The sequence below is a fragment of the Ascidia mentula genome, chromosome 2 (assembly GCF_947561715.1).
Source record: "Ascidia mentula chromosome 2, kaAscMent1.1, whole genome shotgun sequence".
NCBI lineage: Eukaryota > Metazoa > Chordata > Ascidiacea > Phlebobranchia > Ascidiidae > Ascidia > Ascidia mentula.
The window spans coordinates 18092720-18114781 of record NC_138567.1 but is presented as its reverse complement, the minus strand read 5'-3'; the positions used below and the strand labels follow the sequence as shown (position 1 = coordinate 18114781).

Below are 22062 nucleotides of genomic sequence, written 5' to 3'. Positions count from 1 at the left end.
TTTTGCAAAGTGGGTGCCGGCAAAAGATAACCCACGCCGCTCGCGAGTAATGCCGTCCAAAGATTCGGGTTCGGATTGCCCAGAGTCAAATTCACGAGACTGGCGGCCACCACGACGAACACGAGAATGACTTGGGTGAAAAATACAACTTCCGCGCGGGGTAAGATTCGACCGCACGAAATCCAATCGTTTTTGGGCGGCATCGAAATGTCAGCGGGTCGGCAAATGTACAACGTCCTTCGCGTTTACCCAGGAATTAAAACTTTCAGGGTAATTTGACCATTTTATAAGCAGCTCTTTCATCCCACGCCTTTTTCGTTTTCCCAATACCTTCTCGACTGTGAAATGATTTTTTTCCACGTTTTGTAATTCCTGTTCGTAAAAGGAGCCGCTTATTTGCTCCCCGTTATAATCGATCAGGGAATAGGTGTGGGGGTTTGTCCGACAGCGAGCGTTGACAAAGAAAACCTCGTCCGACCAGTTTGGCAGATATCCTTTTTTGAACGTTCGACGAGTGACGGCGATTCTCACCATGGCCCCCACCGCGAATTTCCACTCCTTGGCCGGTCGCGGCGGATCGCCGTATAGGTTTTCCCAAACTAACTCCTGGTTCGCTGCACTCACCGACGCCGGGCTCGTTCGAATGCTCCGGTGGAAGGAATTGTTATAGCTCTCGACGAAGTCCTCCAGCACGTCGATGTACTTTATTTCGGCCTTGTGCGTAAAATACTGCCACATGCGCTGTTTTAAGGTACGATTAAAACGTTCTACGACCGAAGCCTTGGTTTCGTCGTTGAAGGTTGTAAAAAACTCAATGTTGTGTTTTCGCAACCAATCTTGAAATTGTTTATTGACAAACTCCTTGCCGCGATCCGTGTGAAGTTTTTTTGGTCTACGTGTGGTGCTTTCAAAGATCGCCTCGAACGCACGGATAAGAGCGACACCTGTTTTCGTTTTTATTGCAACGACCCAAGCGAATTTCGAAAAAACGTCAATAACAGTGAGCAAGTACTTAAAGCCGTTGTTTCGCGAACTTAATTTCGACAGGTCGACGAGGTCCGCCTCCCACTGGCAATCGATACCCCCCACCACCACCCGCATACGTTTAAACTTTCGACGCAGAGGTCTGTGAAGCGTGTAAGTGTCCTGCTTTTGCAGCCACTTTTTGACATCACCTCTATTCCGTCGAGTGGCGCGGGCCAGTCGGGCGACGCCTCCGAAACTACCGCGATGCGAAGGAGAAAAGTATTCGTTTGAAAAGTCTACAGATTGATCCATTGCTGAGGAAGACGGCTCGTCTTTGCCTGTCGCGTCGCGGGTGCAACTGGGTGCGGTCGACTCGGAAGGCCTCTTTTTTTATACGCAAGCACGGTGGATGGAACGTTGACTTTTTCCAACGCCGAAATGAAATCGGTCCAGCCGACAAGTTTGGCGGCGAGACGGCGCGGCCGCACAGCGGAATGCACCAAATCCTCGATGTGACTTCCGTCGATTGCTCGTCCTTGCACCAACAGTCTTCCGTTCGACGAGAAATCGATATCGGGGTTTTCGCGAACGATGTCCATCAGCCGCTTTGCTTTGTTTTTCAACGTTTTCGGCGTTGATTCAATTAGTCTTTTTTCCAGCATTATTTTTTCGGTATTATTGTTCGGTTCGGCGCTGCTGTGCCGTTTGTCGGTGACCGCAACTTCCAAAGGTTTGTTGGCGACGGTTTCGTTGTAAAAGCGGTAACGATGAAGTGCTTGATTGTAAAGCTTCACTTTTTCCTCTAGCGGTTTCGGTTCCGACAAAATATCTTGCATTTCCTTGTCCAAAGTCGATAACACCTTTTCAACGGGCGTTGATCGCGAGGTATATTTGTCCTGGAGGGACTTTAGAATGCTCGGATCCACGAGGGCAAGTTTTTGTACACCTTCCATCTCACTTTCCCCCGGTTAAGAGTTTACCGAGGACTGGAATTACCGATCCTATGAGAGGGCCAATCAACGCGGAAAGAAAGCCACCTCGTTGGATAATTCGACGTTTTTTGGCTAGCGACACCGACTTTTTTCCCAACTCGCGAATCCCCTTTTTATATCTGCAAAGTTTGACGCGTTGGGCGCGAGTCAACGGTACGTTCCCCTTTAAGACGTTATACGCACACTCGCAAATGCACTGAATTAACTGTCGGTCGCCGGCATTTATAATCGTGCGAACCAGCTTCGGTTTTGCCGACGCCAGAGTGAGGAGTGTCGGAGCTTGGTCGCGGACGCGACTGGACATGTTACACCTTTTTCGGCACGTACACAATCTGAGTTTCCCCGCGAAACACGTTGGTCCGCATGCGATATTGCTCAGGTGTTGACTGTTTAAAGTCCAAGACTAAATAACCGTGCGGCCTGCTTGTCGCGTCCCTATATGATTCCTGCAGGGCTCTTCCGCGTCCAGGTTGGACTTGCTTGGCGAGGTGACCGATTTGCGACGCGTCTCTGGGATTTTTAAAAACGACTAGATAATGTGCATTTAAACTAATGGTCCTATGCTCTTGACCTTTGTGAAATAGATTTTGCACAATATAAATTACACTAATGTTTCTGTGATGACTTCCCCTAGTAAAAAGATTGGTCACGTGTTGATCGCATTCGCGCATTAAATCATCAAGAATCAAAAGGGTTCTCTCGGTAGAATCAAAGTCGGTCGCCATGCCGCGAACAAACTCGACGCCGTCCAGCCCTTGATAGGCGGATTGCCACTCGCCGTAACACCAAACAATGCGGTCGGGATTTGGAACAGTTAATTTTTCCTTTATTAACCGCTTGACAAAATATGACTTGCCGCTCGAGGAGGGCCCTGCAACAAGGCAGGTAAACGGATGCAGAAATTCCATCGGCACAACCGCGTGTACACCCTATCGCCCCTCGACAAAAGTGAAAGGGGCACAAAACAATCTTCTCGTTTTAAACAGTTTATTTGTTTACACAACACACGACAACAGCACAATCATTTACAAGACACTAAAAAAAAGGCATCAAAACCGCCTGAGGAAGTAGCTGAGCGCCTCGGCTATTTCCGGTGCCAGCCTCTGTCGCTCCTCTCTTAGACACGCTTCGTCCCAGTTCGGACCGCAAACGTCGAAGCCTTCCCCGCCTCTCGCCGCAAAGGTGCTCACAAAGTCCTCTCCTTTTTTCCGTAGCAGATATTCACATCGTGGTGAATGTCGGGCGTGCTCCACCCACGGGGAGTCGTTTGTTTCCCAGTGAAACAAACCCCGCCCGCAGTAATAACATTTCACCTTGTCGTCGCGACCTGTGAAATAGAATCCGGCCTCCGCGAGCTCTGCAGGTGATGCCGTGATATGGAACGGCCACAGCCCGCTCTGAAAAGATCGCCAGCGCCGTCTTTCGTCCGTCATGCACGGCACTCATGGTTGAAGACACCGAAATCTTCTTGCTCGTTCCACGAGCCAGGTAGGTGTTCCCATACTTAACAGCTCACCAGCGGTCAGCGTGCTCCATTGGTTGTTCGACATCGTTTTTTAGTTACCAAGAAGGCTGTGTGTCTATCTTGCAAACCGCAACTGTATTTATACACCACAACTTAGCGCCGAAAAAAAGACCTTTCCCGTTTACACTTGACCAAACAAAACAAATAACAGAACATCGATCGTCGAACAGGGAAACGCAGCAGGGGTTCCGTTTCGATTCCCACACAACAATACGTTCGCATAACAGAACAGAGCTCCCCCCAATCACACAGTGATGGTCTGAAATACACGACCCCAGCTGGAATTCACAGCGTGGAATTGGACGTCGATCACTCTGATTTTTACGACCGGTCCTCACATTCGCTTCGCAGCGAGAGGTCGTAAATCGGAGCGCTGACTTGACCTCTCAGCGACCCGGCACAAGCACTCGACTGCTCTGTGAGCAGCGTAGGCCTTAACTTAGCACGTGGATGGCGTAGCATCATCACTAAGGATGGCTCATCATGATGGCTCACTAAAAGGGATTTATGACCGTCGCGACAGCTTTCACCTAGTATACTACTACCAACACTGGGTTCAGCCTCTTCAAGGTCAGCTTTCCGCTCATCTTCCTTGGCATGCGTTCCTGCAACGTACGTTTGCCCCCGAGAGCAGTTAATGCGTGAATTTCATCGGGAAACTCGATCCTTTGTACATATTTGATCACAACATACTCTAGCGACTCTTTCTTGTTTTGAATGTAACTCACAAACCGCAGCAACCATACTACTGTCTTCTCCAACTTCCACCAAGACGAGTAGCGCTGAATTAGCCTGTCCAAGCCATCAACCTTTGGTGCTACAACATGAGCGGCTCACCAGGATCCAACGGGTCCGCAGGCCATGCATCCTCGTCTTCACTCAAAAACTTCGGCCCTGTATACCAGCGATCGCATTCGACCATAGCCCTTGCACTTAATCCTCGAGAGGCGTCATCTGCTGGATTCAGGTCCGTCGGGACGTACCTCCACTGCGCTGGACTCGATCCCTCATCAATTTTAGTCAAACTGTTGGCCACAAAAACTAGTCAAACTGTTATTAATGCACTGCTATTTTCGCTGCCAGGCATACTAATTGATAAGATTTGTTCTTCTGGCATTTAAGTTTATAAATTTTTTTTCGAAACCAACGTTTCGTCTGCCATCCGGCGAGACTTCTTCAGGGTTATGTCAACAGTGATGCATCACGCGCATAAAACACTAAAAACGCAGGAAAAACGCAAGAAAAACACAAGGAAAAAGGGAATAGATAACATTGGCACCGCTTGCATCGTCACGTAAACCAGGTGTGTAGCGGGGCGTAACATTTACAACAAGTTGTTGTTTACAGCTGGAAAATACACACATTGCTCCTTATCGTTTACACAATGGTCGTTTTTGTGAATGTGGAGCGTCTCCAGGAACAGACGTTTTGTCTGATCGTCCTCCCTCTCTAGGACTCTGCGGCTTCAGACACCTCGGAATCTGGATCGAAGAAAGCTCGGTCATTTCTGAAGTCCAACAACGCCATTCGGAGGCGATGTCCTTGGGAACATCTGTATCCCAGCCAAACTGTTTCTTACTCAACTCTTGCAGGAGCAGGCGAGCCTTTAAAACCACTGGAGCCACAAAACCCAGGGGTCGAATAGCGAACTCACGACCGACAAAATCCCTCGCCTTTCTTTCACCTTAACATTAAATCGAAATGTATCCAACTTACTCCAAGCACACTCTCCACATGTTGCTCTTCACTATGCAACGAATACGATTGCAAACCTTCACATCTTTGCATCGAATCCAGAACACCTTCCTTGTTGCACAACCACTTTGTCAGGTTGAATCCTCCATGCTGCAACAATGAACACAACTCCGTCACCAACTTCTTTGCTTCGAAAATGGTTGCAACTGACTTCAAACAGTCGTAAACATAAAATTGCGTTGAAAAGTTGAAACGGTCTCGGCATCAAATCTTCTCTATTGTCGTCAGCGGTTCGACCCAAACAATAACTTTCACAACACGGCGATGACGTCGCGCCAAATAAGTGCACCAGAATTTGGTGTTCAACTGGCTCCTTTGTCATGTCTCCGTCAGGCCACCATACGAATCTCAGGCAATTCGTGTCTACGTGGTTAACCCTAACCTGGTGAAACATGGCCTTCACGCCGGCAACCAATGCGATCGACTGACGAAAATCCTGACGAAATCGCACAAGAACCCCTACCAGACTGTTCATCAAATCAGGTCCTTGCAGTAATTGCTCGTTCAGTGACGGTTTACGGCAGCTTCCTCCTGCTGCACTCGTTGCGCGTACCCTCGCTTGAGGTAGCCATTCACGGTCTCTGTGTACTTTTGACGAAGCTGTTCATCTTTTGTCAATCGGCGTTTTAGGTAACTCAATCGTTGCACAGCCTGTTTACGATTATTTGGCAAGTGTGGCGATCCTGTCCTCCACGGCAAGCGCAGCTGGTAGTGACCAGCATGTAACCTTACAGAATCGTTCATGAGGTTTAGGGCATATTTATCTTCCTTCGACATGCCAACGCCGGAAACGAGACTCAAATTCCTAAACTCTGTTTCCAACATGCGTTTTACCTGCTCATGCAACAAGTCACACGACAAATTAATATGATGAACCTGGACATTTTTCATAGCAAGAGATGAAGCAGGACCAAACAGGGACCAACCCAGAATCGTTTTCATAGCACTTGGTTCACCTCGCCGTCCTCTTCTCTCCTCGTCAATCCAAAACACTTCGGGAACATCCAAACCAATCAAAAGCAACACCTCGTCATACGCTGGCCTCGAAAACGTAATCCCTTTCAAATGAGACCAAGTTCGCTCGCATCTAGTCTATAACTTCTTCATACACATGGCCGAGTTAGAACCGGAATCCAAAAACGCGTACGTTTCATTTCCATTTTTGCAAGATAACTTTACAGGTACAATGTTCATGTACACATTCTGATCAACCTGTTGTCGAGCAGATGTGCTTGCTGCACAGCACGACGTGGAATCAACCGCTACCTGCGACCTCTTATTACAGGTGCTTGTCGCACTATCTTCAGAACGCATATTGGTATTTCTTTGAAAATAAGTTTTGGTGCTGGGAAATGTACCACAGCTACGAACCACAGCTGAATTTTGCCTGTGCTCTGACGGAAGAGATGCTACCTTCCTTGGAAGATTCGGGAGTATATTTGGAAGGGCATTACCTACCGGCTCGGAACTGTGCGCGGTTGGCTGCTGAACTGCATTCAAACCCAAATGATCTGGCATCATTTTTTGCTGAGATCCATTTATCGATCGCGTTTAGGGATGGTCAATATAGAATAACACACTATTCTAGAACATTCTAGAATAGTTAAATCGAATCCAGAATCCTATTCTGTTTTTGTTTTAGCTTGTACAATGCAGCACAACACGCTGATATTTTGTCTGCGGTTCTGAGTTTTAATGAAATTCATCTTTAACTCGCTCTGTCGTATCAATACGTTTTTTTATCAAACACAGTTATCAGTTTACCTGAAAATTATAAACGACAGATTTGTTGACAATTATAGTAGGGCACCAAAGTTTGCCTTTAACATTTACGGACGGCTTACATTAATTTTTTAACACCGTCGCATGCGCAAATACGGAAAGTTACCGTACATAGAAGGTAAATAACGCAATCAATTATTCGGTTTGAAGACAATTTGGATTCGGATAGTTTAGGATTCGAATCCTTTGGATTCGCTATTCTGAATTGCCCATCCCTAATCGCGCTTCCCACATTTCAACCTCAACCTCCGCTGCTTGCACCTCATGTTCCACTTCCAACAACTCAAGTTCGTTTTCAATCTTTTGCCTTTCAGCTAACAGGCGTTTCTTTAAAACGGCCATTTCCTTGCGAACCAAAGCCTCTATGCGTTTGGTACTTGATCGGGTACTCGAGGTGTGTGCAGTAGAAACTGCCAGTTTGTTTTGACGTGACGCTGATTTTATCTACATTCTTCGAGGCAGATTGATTCAGCCATTATTCCGAATTCTTCTTTGCCTTTCGAGGCTTTGCAGCGCTCATAAAGGTACTGTGTTTCTCTATGTAGCCATTACCAAGAATGGAAAGTAACAGTTTCTTTTCTTCAACATTGTTCATGTCGACCATTAGTTCTTCAGCTTCGCAGTATAGTGAATTCAGGTCCGACACAATTTTACTCAGTGTCGCTTTTGTCACAAACATTTTGTAGGTTATCAAACAAACCTTCAAGTCTTTCTCCTCTATTGAAATCTTAATTGTCCAATTTCCAGAAGGAAGTTGAGAACTTTTATGTAACAGCTGTGATTCGTCACGTAGAATCTGCACGGCCTGGAACGTGCCAGCTACCACACTACGATTTTCCCCTTATTAGAAAACACAATAAGTTCAAATTGAACTATTTAAGTACAGCATAAGCACATTCATTACTGGCATTAAAACGAAGCCAAAGTATGTTGCAAATGTTACCTCATAGACGCCAAGCGTCACAAAAGCAAGTGACGGGAAACATAGAAAACCTCGCTGCAACCATAGTATACTCTATGCTGTAACACTCCCATCACAAAGAATGGTACAAGGGCATGTCTGCCAAGATGCATCTGCGCAATTTTCATTTTTCGTCAAGCTTTGCACATCCAAATTGGTGGGTGGCCACTTGCATGCATTCGAACCAACCATGCAAAATGGACAAGTGCCGAAATCGCATAGTTACATACGTTGTGCAACCGCAAAAGCAATACTGGAGTACCAGCGTTGTCCACTGTAAATTAAAGCTTGTACTGAAAAAAAATATTTTTTATCGAAAAGTCGTATACTGCAAAATGGACAAGTGCTGAAATCGCTCAGTTACATACGTTGTGCAACCGAAAAAGCAACACCAGCGTTTGTCACTGTATAATAAAGCTTGTGCTGAAAAAAAATATTTTTTCACGAAAAGTCATATACTGCAAAATGGACAAGTGCTGAAATCGCATAGTTACATACGTTGTGCAACCGTAAAAGCAATACTGGAGTACCAGCGTTTTCCACTGTATAATAAAGCTTGTACTGAAAAAAAATATTTTTTATCGAAAAGTCATATACCGCAAAATGGACAAGTGCTGAAATGGCACAGTTACATACGTTGTGCAACCGCAAAAGCAATACTGGAGCACCAGCGTTTTCCACTATATAATAAGGCTTCTACAGAAAAAAAATATTTTTTATCGAAAAGTCATGTAGCCTACTGCAAAATGGACAAGTGCTGAAATCGCATAGTTACATACGTTGTGCAACCGCAAAAGCAATACTGGAGTACCAGCGTTTTCCGCTGTATAATAAAGCTTGTACTGGAAAAAAATATTTTTTATCGAAAAGTCATGTAGCCTACTGCAAAATGGACAAGTGCTGAAATCGCATAGTTACATACGTTGTGCAACCGCAAAAGCAATACTGGAGTACCAGCGTTTTCCGCTGTATAATAAAGCTTGTACTGGAAAAAAAATATTTTTTATCGAAAAGTCATATACTGCAAAATGGACAAGTGCTGAAATCGCATAGTTACATACGTTGTGCAACCGCAAAAGCAGTACTGGAGTACCAGCGTTTTCCACTATATAATAAAGCTTCTACTGAAAAAAAATTTTTTTATCGAAAAGTCATATACTGCAAAATGGACAAGTGCTGAAATCGCATAGTTACATACTTTGTGCAACCGCAAAAGCAACACTGGAGTACCAGCGTTTTCCACTGTATAATGAAGCTTGTACTAAAAAAAAATATTTTTTTACGAAAATTCATATACTGCAAAATGGACAAGTGCTGAAATCGCACAGTTACATACTTTGTGCAACCGCAAAAGCAATACAGGAGTACCAGCGTTTTCCACTGTATAATAAAGCTTGTACTAAAAAAAACTTTTTTTTATCGAAAAGTCATATACTGCAAAATGGACAAGTGCTGAAATCGCATAGTTACATACGTTGTGCAACCGCAAAAGCAATACAGGAGTACCAGCGTTTTCCACTGTATAATAAAGCTTGTACTGAAAAAAAATATTTTTTCACGAAAAGTCATATACTGCAAAATGGACAAGTGCTGAAATCGCACAGTTACATACGTTGTGCAACCGCAAAAGCAATACTGGAGTAACAGCGTTTTCCACTGTATAATAAAGCTTGTACTGAAAAAAAATATTTTTTATCGAAAAGTCATATACTGCAAAATGGACAAGTGCTGAAATGGCACAGTTACATACGTTGTGCAACCGCAAAAGCAATACTGGAGCACCAGCGTTTTCCACTATATAATAAGGCTTCTACTGAAAAAAAATATTTTTTATCGAAAAGTCATGTAGCCTACTGCAAAATGGACAAGTGCTGAAATCGCATAGTTACATACGTTGTGCAACCGCAAAAGCAATACTGGAGTACCAGCGTTTTCCGCTGTATAATAAAGCTTGTACTGGAAAAAAATATTTTTTATCGAAAAGTCATGTAGCCTACTGCAAAATGGACAAGTGCTGAAATCGCATAGTTACATACGTTGTGCAACCGCAAAAGCAATACTGGAGTACCAGCGTTTTCCGCTGTATAATAAAGCTTGTACTGGAAAAAAAATATTTTTTATCGAAAAGTCATATACTGCAAAATGGACAAGTGCTGAAATGGCACAGTTACATACGTTGTGCAACCGCAAAAGCAGTACTGGAGTACCAGCGTTTTCCACTATATAATAAAGCTTCTACTGAAAAAAAATTTTTTTATCGAAAAGTCATATACTGCAAAATGGACAAGTGCTGAAATCGCATAGTTACATACTTTGTGCAACCGCAAAAGCAACACTGGAGTACCAGCGTTTTCCACTGTATAATGAAGCTTGTACTAAAAAAAAATATTTTTTTACGAAAATTCATATACTGCAAAATGGACAAGTGCTGAAATCGCACAGTTACATACTTTGTGCAACCGCAAAAGCAATACAGGAGTACCAGCGTTTTCCACTGTATAATAAAGCTTGTACTGAAAAAAAATTTTTTTTATCGAAAAGTCATATACTGCAAAATGGACAAGTGCTGAAATCGCATAGTTACATACGTTGTGCAACCGCAAAAGCAATACAGGAGTACCAGCGTTTTCCACTGTATAATGAAGCTTGTACTAAAAAAAATTTTTTTATCGAAAAGTCATATACTGCAAAATGGACAAGTGCTGAAATCGCATAGTTACATACGTTGTGCAACCGCAAAAGCAATACAGGAGTACCAGCGTTTTCCACTGTATAATAAAGCTTGTACTGAAAAAAAATATTTTTTCACGAAAAGTCATATACTGGAAAATGGACAAGTGCTGAAATCGCATAGTTACATACGTTGTGCAACCGCAAAAGCAATACAGGAGTACCAGCGTTTTCCACTGTATAATGAAGCTTGTACTAAAAAAATTTTTTTTATCGAAAAGTCATATACTGCAAAATGGACAAGTGCTGAAATCGCATAGTTACATACTTTGTGCAACCGCAAAAGCAACACTGGAGTACCAGCGTTTTCCACTGTATAATGAAGCTTGTACTAAAAAAAAATATTTTTTTACGAAAATTCATATACTGCAAAATGGACAAGTGCTGAAATCGCACAGTTACATACTTTGTGCAACCGCAAAAGCAATACAGGAGTACCAGCGTTTTCCACTGTATAATAAAGCTTGTACTAAAAAAAATTTTTTTTATCGAAAAGTCATATACTGCAAAATGGACAAGTGCTGAAATCGCATAGTTACATACGTTGTGCAACCGCAAAAGCAATACAGGAGTACCAGCGTTTTCCACTGTATAATAAAGCTTGTAATGAAAAAAAATATTTTTTCACGAAAAGTCATATACTGCAAAATGGACAAGTGCTGAAATCGCACAGTTACATACGTTGTGCAACCGCAAAAGCAATACTGGAGTAACAGCGTTTTCCACTGTATAATAAAGCTTGTACTGAAAAAAAATATTTTTTATCGAAAAGTCATATACTGCAAAATGGACAAGTGCTGAAATGGCACAGTTACATACGTTGTGCAACCGCAAAAGCAATACTGGAGCACCAGCGTTTTCCACTATATAATAAGGCTTCTACTGAAAAAAAATATTTTTTATCGAAAAGTCATGTAGCCTACTGCAAAATGGACAAGTGCTGAAATCGCATAGTTACATACGTTGTGCAACCGCAAAAGCAATACTGGAGTACCAGCGTTGTCCACTGTAAATTAAAGCTTGTACTGAAAAAAAATATTTTTTATCGAAAAGTCGTATACTGCAAAATGGACAAGTGCTGAAATCGCTCAGTTACATACGTTGTGCAACCGAAAAAGCAACACCAGCGTTTGTCACTGTATAATAAAGCTTGTGCTGAAAAAAAATATTTTTTCACGAAAAGTCATATACTGCAAAATGGACAAGTGCTGAAATCGCATAGTTACATACGTTGTGCAACCGTAAAAGCAATACTGGAGTACCAGCGTTTTCCACTGTATAATAAAGCTTGTACTGAAAAAAAATATTTTTTATCGAAAAGTCATATACCGCAAAATGGACAAGTGCTGAAATGGCACAGTTACATACGTTGTGCAACCGCAAAAGCAATACTGGAGCACCAGCGTTTTCCACTATATAATAAGGCTTCTACTGAAAAAAAATATTTTTTATCGAAAAGTCATGTAGCCTACTGCAAAATGGACAAGTGCTGAAATCGCATAGTTACATACGTTGTGCAACCGCAAAAGCAATACTGGAGTAACAGCGTTTTCCACTGTATAATAAAGCTTGTACTGAAAAAAAATATTTTTTATCGAAAAGTCATATACTGCAAAATGGACAAGTGCTGAAATGGCACAGTTACATACGTTGTGCAACCGCAAAAGCAGTACTGGAGTACCAGCGTTTTCCACTATATAATAAAGCTTCTACTGAAAAAAATTTTTTTTATCGAAAAGTCATATACTGCAAAATGGACAAGTGCTGAAATCGCATAGTTACATACTTTGTGCAACCGCAAAAGCAACACTGGAGTACCAGCGTTTTCCACTGTATAATGAAGCTTGTACTAAAAAAAAATATTTTTTTACGAAAATTCATATACTGCAAAATGGACAAGTGCTGAAATCGCACAGTTACATACTTTGTGCAACCGCAAAAGCAATACAGGAGTACCAGCGTTTTCCACTGTATAATAAAGCTTGTACTAAAAAAAACTTTTTTTTATCGAAAAGTCATATACTGCAAAATGGACAAGTGCTGAAATCGCATAGTTACATACGTTGTGCAACCGCAAAAGCAATACAGGAGTACCAGCGTTTTCCACTGTATAATAAAGCTTGTACTGAAAAAAAATATTTTTTCACGAAAAGTCATATACTGCAAAATGGACAAGTGCTGAAATCGCACAGTTACATACGTTGTGCAACCGCAAAAGCAATACTGGAGTAACAGCGTTTTCCACTGTATAATAAAGCTTGTACTGAAAAAAAATATTTTTTATCGAAAAGTCATATACTGCAAAATGGACAAGTGCTGAAATGGCACAGTTACATACGTTGTGCAACCGCAAAAGCAATACTGGAGCACCAGCGTTTTCCACTATATAATAAGGCTTCTACTGAAAAAAAATATTTTTTATCGAAAAGTCATGTAGCCTACTGCAAAATGGACAAGTGCTGAAATCGCATAGTTACATACGTTGTGCAACCGCAAAAGCAATACTGGAGTACCAGCGTTTTCCGCTGTATAATAAAGCTTGTACTGGAAAAAAATATTTTTTATCGAAAAGTCATGTAGCCTACTGCAAAATGGACAAGTGCTGAAATCGCATAGTTACATACGTTGTGCAACCGCAAAAGCAATACTGGAGTACCAGCGTTTTCCGCTGTATAATAAAGCTTGTACTGGAAAAAAAATATTTTTTATCGAAAAGTCATATACTGCAAAATGGACAAGTGCTGAAATGGCACAGTTACATACGTTGTGCAACCGCAAAAGCAGTACTGGAGTACCAGCGTTTTCCACTATATAATAAAGCTTCTACTGAAAAAAAATTTTTCCACGAAAAGCCATATACTGCAAAATGGACAAGTGCTGAAATCGCACAGTTACATACTTTGTGCAACCGCAAAAGCAATACAGGAGTACCAGCGTTTTCCACTGTATAATAAAGCTTGTACTGAAAAAAAAATTTTTTTATCGAAAAGTCATATACTGCAAAATGGACAAGTGCTGAAATCGCATAGTTACATACGTTGTGCAACCGCAAAAGCAATACAGGAGTACCAGCGTTTTCCACTGTATAATGAAGCTTGTACTAAAAAAAATTTTTTTATCGAAAAGTCATATACTGCAAAATGGACAAGTGCTGAAATCGCATAGTTACATACGTTGTGCAACCGCAAAAGCAATACAGGAGTACCAGCGTTTTCCACTGAAAAAAAGCTTGTACTGAAAAAAAATATTTTTTCACGAAAAGTCATATACTGCAAAATGGACAAGTGCTGAAATCGCATAGTTACATACGTTGTGCAACCGCAAAAGCAATACAGGAGTACCAGCGTTTTCCACTGTATAATGAAGCTTGTACTAAAAAAATTTTTTTTATCGAAAAGTCATATACTGCAAAATGGACAAGTGCTGAAATCGCATAGTTACATACTTTGTGCAACCGCAAAAGCAACACTGGAGTACCAGCGTTTTCCACTGTATAATGAAGCTTGTACTAAAAAAAAATATTTTTTTACGAAAATTCATATACTGCAAAATGGACAAGTGCTGAAATCGCACAGTTACATACTTTGTGCAACCGCAAAAGCAATACAGGAGTACCAGCGTTTTCCACTGTATAATAAAGCTTGTACTGAAAAAAAATATTTTTTCACGAAAAGTCATATACTGCAAAATGGACAAGTGCTGAAATCGCACAGTTACATACGTTGTGCAACCGCAAAAGCAATACTGGAGTAACAGCGTTTTCCACTGTATAATAAAGCTTGTACTGAAAAAAAATATTTTTTATCGAAAAGTCATATACTGCAAAATGGACAAGTGCTGAAATGGCACAGTTACATACGTTGTGCAACCGCAAAAGCAATACTGGAGCACCAGCGTTTTCCACTATATAATAAGGCTTCTACTGAAAAAAAATATTTTTTATCGAAAAGTCATGTAGTCACTGCAAAATGGACAAGTGCTGAAATCGCATAGTTACATACGTTGTGCAACCGCAAAAGCAATACTGGAGTACCAGCGTTTTCCGCTGTATAATAAAGCTTGTACTGGAAAAAAATATTTTTTATCGAAAAGTCATGTAGCCTACTGCAAAATGGACAAGTGCTGAAATCGCATAGTTACATACGTTGTGCAACCGCAAAAGCAATACTGGAGTACCAGCGTTTTCCGCTGTATAATAAAGCTTGTACTGGAAAAAAAATATTTTTTATCGAAAAGTCATATACTGCAAAATGGACAAGTGCTGAAATGGCACAGTTACATACGTTGTGCAACCGCAAAAGCAGTACTGGAGTACCAGCGTTTTCCACTATATAATAAAGCTTCTACTGAAAAAAATTTTTTTTATCGAAAAGTCATATACTGCAAAATGGACAAGTGCTGAAATCGCACAGTTACATACTTTGTGCAACCGCAAAAGCAATACAGGAGTACCAGCGTTTTCCACTGTATAATAAAGCTTGTACTAAAAAAAATTTTTTTTATCGAAAAGTCATATACTGCAAAATGGACAAGTGCTGAAATCGCATAGTTACATACTTTGTGCAACCGCAAAAGCAACACTGGAGTACCAGCGTTTTCCACTGTATAATGAAGCTTGTACTAAAAAAAAATATTTTTTTACGAAAATTCATATACTGCAAAATGGACAAGTGCTGAAATCGCACAGTTACATACTTTGTGCAACCGCAAAAGCAATACAGGAGTACCAGCGTTTTCCACTGTATAATAAAGCTTGTACTGAAAAAAAATATTTTTTCACGAAAAGTCATATAGCCTACTGCAAAATGGACAAGTGCTGAAATCGCATAGTTACATACGTTGTGCAACCGCAAAAGCAATACAGGAGTACCAGCGTTTTCCACTGTATAATAAAGCTTGTACTGAAAAAAAATATTTTTTCACGAAAAGTCATATACTGCAAAATGGACAAGTGCTGAAATCGCATAGTTACATACGTTGTGCAACCGCAAAAGCAATACTGGAGTACCAGCGTTTTCCACTATATAATAAAGCTTGTACTGAAAAAAAATATTTTTTATCGAAAAGTCATATACTGCAAAATGGACATGTGCTAAAATCGCATAGTTACATACGTTGTGCAACCGCAAAAGCAATACTGGTGTAACGTGCTTTTTCTGCGGATCGGCAGCGCTACACGCTACACAGCAGTTTTTTGGCCTTTAGCCCAAACGCGTCCCATCCAATCTTCTAGGTAGTCGAGCCCGAGAAACACAACAGACACTTGTATTCGATACAGGAACGACCGGCACAACAACGCGCCAGAAATGGAACGGTTTCTAGTTAAAGAAACACAATTGTACATTCAATACATAGACAAATTCACACTGTGGCAAATTCAATCGCACTTACCGAACTGTTTTGCGACCGATCTTATTCCGTGATTTATCAGTAGTGACCACACATCTTTCAGTTGCATTAGTAATCCAATAAACTTTTCAATTGTTGCAAAGCAGTCAACAAACTATTTCGCGTTTTGCAACTAAAACCTTATTCAAATAGAATCAGTATTATTATATGTACCACAATAACTGGCAACACAACTAGCAATGAAAAACATGACCATGCGGTCTGCACGCGCACGTCTACTGCGCAGCCTTTGTCACATAATAACGAGAGTTGTGCCAAACATAGAAAACATAACGTGAAAGAATTAACGAAATTGGGTTTGGGAATCTACATCCTCCCCCCGAAAATTGGGCATTGTACCAATTTTACATCGACACAAAGATTCACAACTCAGTCTCGTTCTCCTGCGCGGGGATCACCACGCAGAGCTTAGTGATGGGTCTCCTGAGGAAACCGCCGGCCGTCTTCACTGCAACGCTCCTCACCACCTGGTGTTTATCATGGAATAGTTCGGTGACTTTTCCAAGAGGCCATCGACATCGTGGAGCAGAATCATCGGCGAGTAGCACAACATCACCTTTGGAAAAATTACTTCTCCTGGTGTGCCATTTTTGTCTGGAGATGATTGTCCGGGGGTACTCCCTCAGCCATCGTTGCCAAAACTCATCGGCAACATGCTGAACCAGGCGGTATCGGCGTCTGGCGTAGCAATCGCTCGGGTAGGTCATCGTCGGCGGCACTCCCACCGATGGGTTAATTCTTAATAGGTGGTTTGGCGTCAAGGGCATGTCTTCACCAACTACCAGGGAAACTTCAGTTAGAGGTCGTGAATTTATGATGTTCTCCACCTCCAACAGCAACGTGTGTAGGGCGTCATCGTCTAGTTTTCCCTCAGGATAAATCGCCATCATAATTCTTCGGACGGTTCCCACACTCCACCCATGTGGCTTGCTCCTGGTGGGTTGAACGACCACTTTACCTTCCGCTGGCGCAAGTAGTCGCAGATCTGATTTTGGTTCCATTTTTCCACGTCTTCCTTCATAACGCGGTTGGCACCGACGAAATTGGTTCCGTTATCCGAGTAAATGTGTGATATTGGACCACGTCGTGCAAGAAATCGCCTCAAGACATTCAAAAAGGCGTCTGTAGTTAGGTCGGCAGCAACTTCTAAATGAACAGCACGTGTCGTCATACACGTAAACAGACATCCGTACCTTTTAATTTCGCATCTGCGTTGTCTGATCAGCAAGGGTCCGAAATAGTCCACACCGACGTGTGAGAATGGTGGTTCGTCAACCTGCAATCTGGACGGAGGCAGGTCAGCCATCAGCTGCTGACCTGGCTTGGCATTTCTTCGGCAAAACAAGCAATGGCGTATAACCCGACGAACAGTCGCTCGGGCGTTCACTATCCAGTAACGCTGGCACAACAAACTCAATGTGTAATTGATACCAGCATGCCCCGCACCTTGGGCGTGCACTTCTTGGGCAATTAATTCCGTTAGGCGACAATCATTTGGCAGAATCGCCGGATGCCTTGTTTCGTAGCTCAACGTCGTGTTGTCGAGTCTGCCGCCAACACGAAGTATGTCGTCCTTCAATATAGGGTCGAGCCTATAGAGCGCAGATTTTGGCAGCAGTTTACCCGTGGGTAGCGATGCAAGCCAATCAGCAAAGTGCTGACGCTGCACAAACTTGACGAGTTCTGACTCAGCAATTTTTAATTCGTCAACGGATATAGGCGAGTGTGACACGGTTACCTCTTTCTTTTTAGCTTTACAGTACAAGTAGCGTTTAAACCTGAGCAACCATGCAGTTGCCAACTTCAAACGATGTAGTGATGAAAAATAGACAATCAAACGATCAGTACCTTTTTCTTCAAGCGTTGTGAGGAAAACATCCGCCTTGATTCTTTCCAAGTCAAAGCTTTTGTAGACCTCAGCAGTAGTTGGTTTCTTAGTAAATCGATTTGGCCACTGGTCGGGTGTCTTTCGCAGGAACTCAGGTCCGGTTAACCACATTCCACTGCACAGTGCATTGGCAGTAACACCGCGAGACGCTGCATCAGCCGGGTTCTCGTCGGTTGGTACGTGCATCCAATCATGGACACACGAGTAATTCAAAATCTGTGTAATTCGATTTCGCGAAAATATAGGAAAGTTCTTACTGTCGGCGTGCAAACTCTGCAGCACGATGGATGAGTCAGTCCAAAACAGACAAGGACAGTCTTCTAAATCAAGTTCCTCCTTCACTGTTCGTGACATTTTTACTGCATCTAAAGCAGCCTCCAGTTCCAGTCGTGGTATGGTTTGCCTTCCCGAACCGGAAAGTAGTGATTTGCCCATCACCAGAGAGCACGTAACGTTCGAGCGGTCATCTACTGACCTCAGGTAACAAGCACAACCTCGTGCTTCTGACGAAGCGTCAGCAAAAACATGTAACTGTACTTTGGACGCATTGGTGGTCATTCGATAAAACGAGGTATTCTTACCTCACAAAGGTCACAGAGGCTTTCTCGCCATTTTCGCCACCTGGCTTGATCCGTGGTCGGCACGACATCGTCCCATCCAATCTTCTGTTGACACACGTCCCTGTAGATCAATCTGGCTTCTAGGACCACGGGTGCAACGAGTCCAAGGGGGTCAAACAGGGAGTTTGTCACAGAGAGCATTCCACGTCGCGTAATCGGTTTGTCCGGCAGGACGACATTAAATCCAAACTCGTCCTCCGGAAGACGCCAGCTGTTTCCCAGAACACGTTCCTGTACCTCTCCGCCAAGCGGAATGTTCTGGATTGATTTGGACCTTTCTCCGCTGGGGACAGAGGTCATCACAGCATCACTCGATGACAACCATTTTGTCAGCCTGAAGCCTCCCATGGACAGTAGACTTCTCAAATTTTCCACCATTTTAATTCCCATTGTTTCTGTGGGGATTGATAATAAACAATCGTCCACATAAAAGTTTTTTCTCACAACCTCGGCAACACGAGGATCAAAAAACTGCCCAAATTCACGTGCGGTTTCACGTAGGCAGAATGTGGCGCAGCTTGGGGACGACTTCGCGCCAAATAAATGAACAGTCATTCGGTGAGGCACAGGATCCTTCAGTGTGTCGCCTCCTGGCCACCACAAGAATCTGAAGGCGTCACGATCCTGCTGCGTGACGCGTACTTGATAGAACATGGCTTCTATGTCCGCAACCAAAGCCACGGCTTCTTTGCGGAATCTCAGAAGCACTCCAACTAACGAGTTCATTAAGTCTGGTCCTTTCATCAAGTGATCGTTGATAGAGTTACCGTCGCACTTTGCGGCACAGTCAAAAACGATTCGAAGCTTATCCGGCTTCTTTGGGTTTACCACGGGGTGGTGAGGAAGGTACCACTTCCGACCATCAGTATTAATTTCTTCTTCTGGTACCCGTTCGGCATAACCCTTTTCCAAAAGGATTTGCATCTGCTGAACATACTTTTGACTTAAACTTGCATCACGTGACAAACGCTTCCTAAGACCAGACAGTCGTTTCTGTGCCAATTTCAAAGTGTTGGGAAGAACATCTGCCGAATTTCGCCACAACAGTGGTAACTGGTAATGTCCATCTTTGTGTTCCACTTGCTTGGCCATGATGTCATATGCAATGACGTCTTCTGCTGAAAACTTCAATCCAAACTCCATTGCTTCCCTGTTGCTCCGGAGCCACTGGAGGAAGGATTCGGCATCCCCCAAATCACCACTTCGCATGGGGTAAGTTTCACCATCATCGGTCACGATGACGTCATCGATGTTATTAAAGGAATTGAAACGTTCAATTCCTTGCAACAGAAAACTACAGCCCCTGGAGGTTTTCTGTGGAGCATAACCTCTTAGCAACCAACCTAGAGGCGTTTTGACAGCGTCCGGGTACTCCGGATCAGGAGAGAACCGACTATCCAAACATCGATGAACTAAGTAGTTGTCTGTACCAATAAGTAATGTGACAGACCCACCTTTGATTTGCGGCAAATGTACTCCCTTCAGATGCTTGGGACGAACAGGTGTTCCAAACTTTGGGACATGCTCAGGCGGGACAGGGATTTCGTCAAGTAACGTCACTTCCGGTAAATTGAACTCCTACTGACATGGAGAGTACTGACATGGAGATTTTCACGGTGTTCAGCTCCTTTGCACCATTGATCGAACCGAGCTGCATACGAACGGGTTCGCCTTCTACCTCAACATCCAACATGTTGATCAGCCGTTTCTCACAGAAGGTTTTGTCCGAACCAGTGTCCAGCAGAGCATATGTTTCAATTTCCTTGTCCCCGACGCGGACTCGAACAGGAACAATGTCTAACCAAGCGGACAATGAGTTGCTACCATGACAGCCCACGGTATTCAAGCAACTACCCTGCGTCAAAGACGCCGAGTCATTTCCATTTTTGTCCTCCGAAGATGCGTCCGTCGGCCGAGGTCTCGCCGGATTGTGCAGTAGCACATGATGGTATGCACTTCCACAACCTTCCTCATGGCAAACCGTCTTACTGCTACAATCGACAACCATGTGTCCCACTTTGAGACACCGGAAACACAAACCTTTCGCTCTCACAAATTGTCGTCGCTCACGATGCGATTTTCGTTTAAACGCATAGCAGACGTCGAGGTCATGCGGCTTTGCACAACAAGGACACGGTCTCTTTCGTTGTGTTGACTGTTGTTCGTTCTGCACCGATTTCTGTGCACTAGTAGTAGCAATGGCGTTGTATGACGTCGCCTTTTGTCGTTTGATACCTTGATTCTTTTCAGGGCCTGAAGGAAAGATACCTTTCCCATATATCGAGTTGGCTTCCTCACTCTGCTTTACAACGAAATTTGCAAAATCCACAAAACGCGCGACTCTACCCGTTTCCCTTTGCAATGCAACAGATACAGACATAGGCGCCTAGTCCGGGGGGGCAGGGGGGGCGGCGCCCCCCCAGGTTTTTAAAAAATATAACGAGTGGCTATTACGCGCGTTTGTCCGCACCATGTAACTCGTCGCATCCGTAACGTTCGAAGATAATAAGACCTAAAAACAATGTGTTTCTTACACGACGCACACAAAATATGTTGACCTAGATTCGCTTGCGTAGCTGACATCGGTTGTTGCAACGTCAGTCTCGCAGTGTGATGCCAACAGGTACGTATTGGTTGTGTCGTATACCGATCTTGTGTGTTTATCGTTGACGCCGCCCTTTTGGCTAATACGCCTCATGCATTGAAATTCAAACACAGTTTTTCGATATTTGATGACGTCATAGTAACAAATTATGACGTCATAATATAACCGCCCCCCCTGGAAAAATGAAAACTAGGCGCCTATTTATACAGATACCCACTTACATTGCATCTCCACAGGTAGCTTGCTAGCAATAGCAACAATAAAACCGACGGAATCTACGGTAGACATACCAGTGATTTCCTCCAATGATACGCAGCATCTCTTAAGGAGGACGGCCAACTTTTCCAAACCGTCGGGGTCGTTTCGTCCAATCTTCGGACTTTCTTGCAACTTCCTCTCGCAGCAACGAGCGATGATATGTGGTTGACCATAGCGTTCGTACAATTCTTTCCAAGCAAGTTCGTAGCTGATTGCAGGGTTGGAGGATGACGTATAGTGCCTCAGCTTTTCATTGACACTCGGTGTGCAATGTTGCAGCAAGTATGTAAGTCTTAAATCATCACAGTCTAATCTGCTAGCAATATGGATTTTGTATCGATTTGCAAATGACCAATAGTCCATAGGGTCCCCATCAAACTTTGTTATTTGTGGTTTTGGCAGAAAACGTTCACCAACCTCCGTATAATGAGGTCTAAACTGTGTCGTAGAGGTATGTCCATTATGTGGCGAGTAAATGTTATCACGTGGTACATTTTGGCGACTAGGACGTTCGAATTCCTTGAACTTTATTTCATTTGGTTTAGGATCTTCGATCACTAATTCTTCAGGA

General features: G+C 43.0%; 4 protein-coding genes and 1 pseudogene across 4 annotated transcripts; all 5 read right to left on the bottom strand.

Annotated features, from left to right (window-relative positions):
• Positions 1-3007: 3007 nt before the first annotated feature.
• Positions 3008-3391, bottom strand: LOC145890294 (putative inhibitor of apoptosis). The gene has a single exon (XM_082981309.1). The coding sequence runs from the start codon at positions 3389-3391 to the stop codon at positions 3008-3010; it is 384 nt and encodes a 127-aa protein (XP_082837435.1).
• Positions 3392-5742: 2351 nt separating this feature from the next.
• Positions 5743-6432, bottom strand: LOC145890293 (uncharacterized; annotated as a pseudogene).
• A 10050-nt stretch (positions 6433-16482) lies between these two features.
• LOC145890292 (uncharacterized) lies at positions 16483-17007 on the bottom strand. The gene has a single exon (XM_082981308.1). The coding sequence runs from the start codon at positions 17005-17007 to the stop codon at positions 16483-16485; it is 525 nt and encodes a 174-aa protein (XP_082837434.1).
• Positions 17007-18566, bottom strand: LOC145890291 (uncharacterized). The gene has a single exon (XM_082981306.1). The coding sequence runs from the start codon at positions 18564-18566 to the stop codon at positions 17007-17009; it is 1560 nt and encodes a 519-aa protein (XP_082837432.1).
• On the bottom strand, positions 18563-21008 carry LOC145890290 (uncharacterized). The gene is made up of 2 exons (XM_082981305.1): positions 20307-21008; positions 18563-20206 (listed from the first exon to the last, which is right to left on the bottom strand). Exons 1-2 carry the CDS (start codon positions 21006-21008, stop codon positions 18563-18565), a joined length of 2346 nt encoding a protein of 781 aa, XP_082837431.1.
• Positions 21009-22062: the final 1054 nt, after the last annotated feature.

Excerpts from the sequence above, each read along its gene's own strand:
- LOC145890294 (XM_082981309.1), bottom strand. The coding sequence starts at position 3,391 with ATGACGGACGAAAGACGGCGCTGGCGATCTTTTCAGAGCGGGCTGTGG.
- LOC145890292 (XM_082981308.1), bottom strand. The coding sequence starts at position 17,007 with ATGGCGATTTATCCTGAGGGAAAACTAGACGATGACGCCCTACACACG.
- LOC145890291 (XM_082981306.1), bottom strand. The coding sequence starts at position 18,566 with ATGACCACCAATGCGTCCAAAGTACAGTTACATGTTTTTGCTGACGCT.
- LOC145890290 (XM_082981305.1), bottom strand. The coding sequence starts at position 21,008 with ATGTCTGTATCTGTTGCATTGCAAAGGGAAACGGGTAGAGTCGCGCGT. Across the intron at positions 20,207-20,306 it reads TCAACATGTTGGATGTTGAG|GAGTTCAATTTACCGGAAGT; the intron begins GTAGAAGGCGAA and ends CCATGTCAGTAG.